The sequence below is a fragment of the Lathyrus oleraceus genome, chromosome 5 (genome assembly GCF_024323335.1).
Source record: "Lathyrus oleraceus cultivar Zhongwan6 chromosome 5, CAAS_Psat_ZW6_1.0, whole genome shotgun sequence".
In the NCBI taxonomy this organism is placed as follows: domain Eukaryota; kingdom Viridiplantae; phylum Streptophyta; class Magnoliopsida; order Fabales; family Fabaceae; genus Lathyrus; species Lathyrus oleraceus.
In genome coordinates, this window is record NC_066583.1 from 57,712,168 (window position 1) to 57,721,134 (window position 8,967).

The 8,967-nt window shown below is 37.0% G+C and overlaps 1 protein-coding gene across 1 annotated transcript; it reads right to left on the reverse strand.

The window, feature by feature from the left end:
- Positions 1-871: 871 nt before the first annotated feature.
- On the reverse strand, positions 872-5,298 carry LOC127084449 (protein unc-13 homolog). Its single transcript, XM_051024895.1, has 5 exons — positions 4,685-5,298; positions 3,476-4,345; positions 2,670-3,125; positions 2,350-2,539; positions 872-2,247 (listed from the first exon to the last, which is right to left on the reverse strand). Exons 1-5 carry the CDS (start codon positions 5,207-5,209, stop codon positions 1,316-1,318), a joined length of 2,973 nt encoding a protein of 990 aa, XP_050880852.1. The 5' UTR covers positions 5,210-5,298; the 3' UTR covers positions 872-1,315.
- Between the last annotated feature and the right edge of the window lie 3,669 nt (positions 5,299-8,967).

Sequence of the window (8,967 nt, forward strand, 5' to 3'; positions counted from 1 at the left end):
ATCTCATTTCATAATTAGTTAATACTATACTTCAAACATAATTGATCAATTTTATTCCATGTTTTTATATTTATATTCTATTTTTATATTTTAAAATATTATTATAAATTTTAAAATATTAATTTATAGATTTTAATATTCAAAAATTGATCTAAAATGAACCGGATTAAGTTGGATTAAATTAATCGGTATATTTTTACGTTTAAATCAGATGAATATGCTTCGAAATCAATCTAAACCTCACCACAAAAACCCTGCTCTAAAGGGCTATTAACTAAAAAAACATAAAAATTGTTCTAATATTGCATTGTTCTTCTAATAAATTGTAATAATACTTCAAAAAATTATTATCTTCACTTTTCTTAAAAATGGAATAAAATCTTGAAGAAAAAATACTTTTGTTGGCTCCAAAAATAGCTACATATCATCGAGTCAAGTCAATAGTGAAATCTAGGCTAACCCTGCCATAAATTGAAAAAAAGAAAAAACTTTCCTTTTCCCCTACATTCAAGGAGATGACACCACAGTCAGCAAAAGACAAATCACTTTCCCTATTAAACTTTGATCAATCAATCAATGACGTAAAAGACAAGTTGCTTGCTATGGCCAAACTAGATAATTAGTAGTTGGCGTTTTCCATCAAACCAAGCAGCCAAAGGTGGTTCAAGCTGTACACACATGGCACATCTCACCACTCCCCGCCAAAAAGTCGTTCTCATCACTCATAATGAGAAACTTCATTAGTAAACGTCCAAAAACCCAAACACTTTACTTAAGACTAAAGATAATATTTGAATATGACATAATAATGATAAGAGCACTGAGTTGGCATATACACAATATTAAATTCCTGCTCTTTGATGTATACAGATAAATAAATATATAATGACATATATACTTTTCAATCAACAAAAGAATAATAATAACAAAGATATAATTTTCATATACTAAATATATATAGAGAAGAAATCTCAAAAGGTAGAAGGAAAATAAAAGAAGCTAAACACAGAATAAGCCACTGAGACATCTCTAATCTTCCAAAAATTAATGAATTGGAAATAATAGTCAACTACCTTTTGTAAATAGGTTTTTGTTATACTTGTGCCTCACTTCGGAGTTGAAAGAATATGCTAGTAGCACCAAGCTTCTGGACAATGTTTCAAGTGTTGCGCAAGACAGCCTCGTCCGGAAGAAAATTCGATCAACAATGCTGATAAATTACCTGCTGGGGGTCGTACTAAATACAGGAAGAACCAGACAGTTAAGCAGAATGCATCTCCCAGCTTGCGATTCCATTAACTAATTTGCATTGTTGTCAAAGTTTCTTAGGCAGATCATATGTCTTTTTAAGAAACTTGGAAGCTGATTCATCGTTTCTATGGCATAAAACACGTAATAATGTATTTGGTTCAGTTGGACTCCACTGTCCAGAAGTTGGAGGTAATGGAATTCTAGACCTGGCTGAAGATTTATATGTCTCAAGGGTTAACCGTCTAAACTGCTCAATGAGGCTCTCTGTGTCTGTCCTGAAAAGGGGAAGGATAGACCTCAGGGTAGTTGCAAACTTGTCTATTATTTCAGAAGGCAGGCCGTCCCCATTCGCCCAAAACAACTCCTTTAGAAACTTGAAATCATCCTCTATGATCTGTGAGTCCTTCTTGGAAAAAGCACGAGAGGGACCTCCAGCGAGCAATACAAACAAGAATCCATCAAAGGAGGCTCTCATTATTTCAGTAATAATACGGGTGCGAATTTTTTCATTAACATTGTCTGAAATGAACATTAAGTTCCGCTCAAGTTCCTGAAGAAATGGATCAATCCTGGAAGATGATGGATCCCCAACATACAGACCATCCCACAAAACATGGCTTAGATCATGGAAGACAATTCTATATGCTGCAGCCTCACAGAGTTGCTGAATTCCTTCAAGACACGCGGCTGAAGATAGTTCAAATTTACTTGCTAATCCATTTGAAAAATCTTCTTCTCGAGCAGATTCTGAATTCCGTAGAAGAGTAATTATTCGTTTTTCCAGAACATCAAATTCACCCAGGATCCACTGCAAAGTATTCATGCGAACACACAGCTGTGGTATCCCAAAAGAGCTATCCCCATTTGTTGCAACCTGAGAGTTTCTCTTCTGAGGATTTGGAGATTTCTCTTTTTTCTTCCCAAAGCCTTGAAATTTTGAGCCAATAGTGCATCTCGTCAGTGCCGGCATTGTTGGAATAAATGTATTTCGTGATCCTGAATATCAGAATAAAAAAAAATCAGTTATTAAAGACGGCCACATATACGATTATTAAAGATACTATAAGAGCTAAACTATTCAATTTCAACATCATTTACCACAGCCAGATTTTGACTTAGCAACATAATATTGAAGGCATCTATCAAGGCCATGCATCACATCAGGAAGCAATGCAGGATGCATTGGTATTGGAAGCTGAAAGAATGCATCCAGAGTCTCATTTATGATTCGCAGAACTTCAACAGAAGACGGGGCGTATCCTTCCTGATTTGCTTGTGGACTCCAAAGCTAGGATATCACAGTAAACTAAGTTAGTTCCACACAAAGGCAATCAATCGACGTGTATGACCAGATTACACAGAAATTAAGTCAGAATGAAAATCGTCAATGGGCAACAAAAAAGATGATGAATGCAAACCTCTTGTTGAAGATTTCTATCAACCCAGTCTTTTAGTCTGTCTATTCTAGTCTTTATCCATATTTTTACAAGATTGGCAATTGCACCTTCAGCCTCGTAAGGAGGCATCTCACGAATTACTGCTTTGCCACCATCATCACTGTCTACTGAATCCTCAACAGCTATCTGCACAAGGTCTTTCTCCAACTGGTCTGCTGCTCTTAACACTTGAACAGCATCTGGGGTCAATTCTGTGATACCTGCAATGAATTGCTTCATTTCGTTTCCATAGCATGCATGAAGGGTAGCCACAGCAAGACCTGCTGCCAAAGGATGCCATCTCTTGAGTATCGGGCTGAACACTAGCTTTTCATTCATTGCCAGGCTGCCTACATCCTTTGCAAGAATGGCAAGGAGAGGGAGGGCATTTGGCTGGTTTCTTGATGCCCTCCTGCTTGAGTCTGCTTTCTCCATTATCTATGCAACAGCAAAACAAGCATATTTCAGCACATATAGATGAAGAATTCGACCCAAGCATATAGACCTAGAAATTTAATTAGCATGTCTGAATATGCAATGCCTAGTTTTCCCACTTACAGCAAACAGACTCACCCATGATTGTAGTTTGTATAGCAACATGATTTCACACTGCTTTTATAAGTAAAACTTTACACGCACTATATTGTGAACAACTAAACAGAATGTCAAGAGATATTTAAAACATGAAGTGAAAAACAAATTCCAACCATACCAGGAGATGATAACTTTCAAGTTTACCACATTTTACTAAAGAGTAATAAAGGCAATGGAAGACAATATGAACTTGCCTGGGCAAAGGCAGTACGTAGAGATGACCTTATATAAGTTTCAATTCTTTCCCGGGCCACGTTGACTTCAGTTTTTCTCCTCCTGCGATACTCATTAGATATGTCTTCAAGCAATATCTTAGCCGCTGCTACCCCTAAAGAGACTATGCCCTCCATAGTTTCAACATTACCACTATCAAAAGTTTCATGGTATGCAAGAAGCCTTTTCTCTGCCCATCCCAATATTGAAGTCAATGTCGAACTCAAAATTTTGGAATACTCGGAATCTTTTGTTGTCTTTGCATCTTTTGCAACTTCAGCTAGATGGCCATCAGCATCAGACAGAAGCTCCAAATCCATCTGGCCAGTAGCAACGAATCGATGAAATAAAACCCAAGTAAAACAAAGATTATGATATGTCTGGTTTAATCCAAGTATTCCCCAGGTCTTCTTAATTTGTTCCATTAGCTCATCAAAATCATCAATAATTGATGATTCATCATTAACATCAAAGCAGGACTGTAGAAGCATTTCATAAAGCCTGAGATTCAATGGAATCCCATCTGCCCAGTGGCATGAATCAGTGAGAGATCCATCATAAGACCTATTTGCAAGAGTCATAACAGCACTACGAAGAACCTGCATGGGCTCATTGTTCTTCCCAGTTTCAATGGGCCTATCCAAAGCACCATGAATAATCTGCCGTAGCCTCTGCCCAGCAGAGTTGGATTTATCCAAAGGTATATAAGGATGCAAAATTAAACCAGCCTCCAGAACCTTGAGAGTCCTCTTCTGCCATTCATCATACTCCTGTTGATCCGTAAAGTCCGAAGCCTTGAGCTGCTGCATTAGCTCAAGTGGAACCACCACAGACTCAATCCTTCTTCCAACCTGCAAATAAAGTTCACACAAGTTAACAAAAAACATAACCATGATTTCTTTCCCTTTCCAACTCCAACATTGTATCATTCACAGAAACAAGGAACGAACAATTAACAAAAACCTCATGAAAAATCTAGTCAATGACATTACAACAAACACTATAGTTGCATCAAAGTGACGATACAGTAATCAGCTCAAATAATTAGAAGAATCCAAAAAACAGATCAAATATCCAATTATTCAAGATTGAATTCAAACAGTAAAAACAAATAAACAAGAAAACAGCTACTAAATCCGGATCAATTCATGCATTGCCACACACACAAAATGCAAACAATTGAAAACGACCTGTCCAGCAGAAATCCTGAGCAACGCACGTCTGACACGCGAATCCATAGCTTCCGAAACCCTCATCTGATTCCTCATAAGCTCCCCAACCGTCAACGGCCGTTTCACCTTCCCCAAACCAGAACCGGAACCCGAACCAGAACCAGGACTCTTCTTAGAACCCGAACCGGGAGATTTCAATCCAAAAGCCTTCTTAACCTTACTAGCCGCCGTAGAAGTTAGCGATCGCTGAATACCTACCGAGTTCTGACTCGGCGAAACCGAATGACTATTCGAAGCCGAGTTAGCAATAGACGAACTCAGCGGCTTACCTGACGAAGTCCGGCACGCGGCAACGAAGATCTCGTAGGCAGTTAGGGCGAGTTCCGAATCGGAGAGGTTGGTGGAAAGTTGACCGAGCGGTGAGGGAAGATCGTCGGCGGGGATGGTAGGTGGTTTCTTCGGAGGCATTATCTTGAACGGCGGTGACGGTGTTGTTTCTCTCTTGGAATGGCCTAACGATAGGTCTCTGAAGAGTTGAGCCATTAGAGAGAGAATTGAAAAAGAAAAAGAAGAAAAGAAGAAAAGAAGAATGGAGGAACAGAAAGAGTCAAGAGTATGGACTATTACTACCATACATAATAGATACACGGTAAAACTGTTGACATCGGATAGAGACACTGCTCATTCTTTATTTATTTATTTATTTATCTCTCTTTTTACTTTTTCAACCTTTTTTTTAATTATTTGTTAGATTATTAATTAATATTCTAAATTATTCATTTGAATATTATTATTAGCCATCTCCTTTTGACTTTCTATCCTAAATTCAAATCTATCTCGTCACATGGACGAAAATAATTCAGAGTTTGATTGGGTAAATTTGATTAATAGCGTTTTCACATTTTAGTGATGGATCAAGTTTTTAATTAAAAAAATGTATTATATAATAAGTGTGTCATGATAATTTTTGTTTTTATAAAACATATATTTTTTTAAATAACCTATTTTTTTAATTAAAATTTTAAAATAATTATTTTTTAAAAATATTTATCAAAAAAATTATTTTTTTCAAAAACATTTAACATAGGCGTCAGATACATTGATACATTCAATGAAAATGTTATTCATTTGCGCTACATGCACTATCGCATCTTTGGCCATGGCGCACTAGGAATGACACATGCAATTGTAGGCGCCACATGCAATGGCGCATGCATAGTCCATTCAATGTGTGCGTCAATGCATGTGGTTACTGCTTCACCACTCCATCTACAAATACAACATCCTTTACCATGATTTTTTTATACATTTTCTTATTATCTCCTTCTATTTTCATTTAATCTCCTTCAATTTTCTTTAAAATGTCTTCATATTCATACTTGTGTCCTTATATTCACAAGAGAAATGTCGATTTAATTTTTTCAGCAGTCCTCCAATGAAGATCCGACTTTGGAATGTAGATATGTTCGAACATCTTAACAAGATCTTGAACCGTTGGTTAGATTGAGAAATTACAGATGGTGAAAAGATCAAAAGAATTCAATTGTTTGATACGTCGTTCAACTAAAATGGAGAAGTTCGTTTCTGGGTCAATGTTAAAACTGACAGAGATGTTCACATGATGATGAATACTTCTCACAAAATTGTTTTGATGGTTGTAATCACATAGTTATGTTGTTTATGTGTTGTATTTGTTTGTGATGTTATTTTATTTGTTGTAGTTTTTTGTATTGTTGTTTAATTATTATATTTGTTCTGCTTATCATATGAAATGAATGTTATTTTTAATATAAAGCAAAAGAGTTACAATTAAAATTATGTTGTTATGCTTGATTCAATATTGGGACAGTTTGTACGATTATGACGGGGCTGGCGACATGAACTACATAATCTAACTATTTTATTCGTCGTATCCATTTCGGTTTGAATAAGAGTGTTGTTTGGGCGACCTTTTTTTCTTTCTTTGCATTATTTCATTGTGCTAGAGAATTCCCCTTGATATACAGGTCACTAATCCTCTTTTGCTACCATCGAAAAGCTAATTTTGTAAATATTGCAAATGTTTATGACTTTGTAAACGTCGGATAGTAAGTTGGAAGGATCATGTCGAACCTTTGAACATGCCGCTATTACATGGGAGCAATGCATACGAAAGGCTTGGAACTTTCCGTAGTCGCACCAACCTCTATCTAGTTCCACTCGATAGTGTCCCATCGGCATGCCTTCATTGTGATCCATTGACTCAACAATATTGTACCAACCTTTAGTACGGTCAAACACTGTGACCACATGTGTGTTAGCTTTGGGAGTTTCCTCTTTAATAAATTTCATTAAAGCATCACTGAACAATTGGCTAGATTACAACACTGAACTTCATTTGGAACGCCTGATCTCAAACAGCGCCCCTAGCCTAAAATAGGTTGCTTGCACTAAAGGGTCGGTAGGTTTCAGATGTCTTTGAAGACAATGTTCATTGATTTTACAAGATTTGTTGTCATGTGGCCCCATTGTTAACCGTTCTTGTATGCCCTAGTCCACTTTTCCAATAGAATATTATTGATCCACCTTACTGCATTTACGTTTGACAATCTGATGTATTCGCGGTAGTGTTTGAAAAAAGGTTTTGTTAATGCATACCCTGCCTTGACAACCTTCTTCCACAACATTTTGTCTTTGATCTTCCACATGAAATTTTGAGAGATATGTCTAATGTAGTAGACATGCATCGAAGGAGGATCCTGCCAAACATTATCAATGTTTTTATAGGCACTCACAATTGAAGGGTGTTTGTCTGGGATCAAACATAAGTTAGGTTGAGCAGCAACGTGCAATCGGAGATGCTACTGTTTATCTAGAGGATGTATCTGGGTCTTGATCATTAGGTTAACCATGATGATGATGTAGTTTGGACAACAAAAACACCAATCATCTGGTTCACTACTGTGGAGATGCATCAGAGTGACCGTGTAAAACTGCAGTTCGGCATGCAACAACAAATTCCAGAACCTCCGACGTCTTTGAGAGACTGGCATCAACAAAGAGTCGATGGCCAATAGGATTATTCCGATTGGAGAGACTTCGCAAAAGAGACGTGTCATCATTGGAGGAATCGACGATAACACATCTTAAACGAACCAATCATACATGGTGCTAGACCAACTCAACATTATATGGCATGGTTTTGGTTGGTTACAACGTCACAGTTTGTGTCTGAGCCAAGGTATTTGATTGATCTATGCCAACGAGCTTCGTCATCAAACGCCCGACAACAAATACCCTCCAAAGAACAAAGTATACCCATCCAAACCCAACGACCAACCTCACACCATCACCCATACCATATACATCCAACCACCAAACATCCAACCTCGCAACCAATTCATACCACACACCCAAACTCAAAACCAAAAACCAAACCCTGACCACCAACAATCATACGCAACCACCACATATGTTTATAGCCCGGATGATTCATACAATTCAACCTCATGCCATCATAGCCCCCCATTTATGAACACCCAAACATCCCATCGCCACAACACCCAACCATTGTTTGACTTTATTACACCACTGAAACCATTGTTTCATTTCCAAAATGATCAAATGTCTCAATTCAAGCAACCATACCGTCCACAAATAACCCAAGCACAACGACCCAACTACGACAACATGGGTACCGAACTCAATTACGGTAGCACCGTTGGCGGCAACATCCCTGGCTATTGGGGAGAAATGATGACAAACTTATCACATACCGTTGGACCTTCCACCAGACCTTCACACCAGCCATCATTGCATCATATCAGTACTCAAAGACCCCAAACACCTCGGAGAAATCGTGGGAGACCTCGAAGGCAGGATAATGCACCAAAATATGGAACAATATGACGTTTCAATCGGGGAGGTCATTAACTTTCTTATCAATTGTTATATATTTCAATTTTATAATAATATTAATAATTATTTTTTATTTACCTATTTATTTATTTTATTTATAAGTAAAACATATAAAATTTAATATATATATATATACATAATAAGTATGCGTCAATTGCATTGGCCTCACTGCATACATGCACCAATTGTATTGGCGTTTATGTTCAATGACAACATGCATGTGTCAGTCCAAATGGCACATGCTTTAGAGATGTGCATGAAACATGATTATATCGGTAAATAACTTGAAATAGTGGTTATTTTGGAAATTAAATTGTAATACTTGGTTATTTTAAATAAAAAATCACATATATGCTCCAAAATAATTGTTATTCTTAGTTTTTTAATATAATATAAATTAGGCT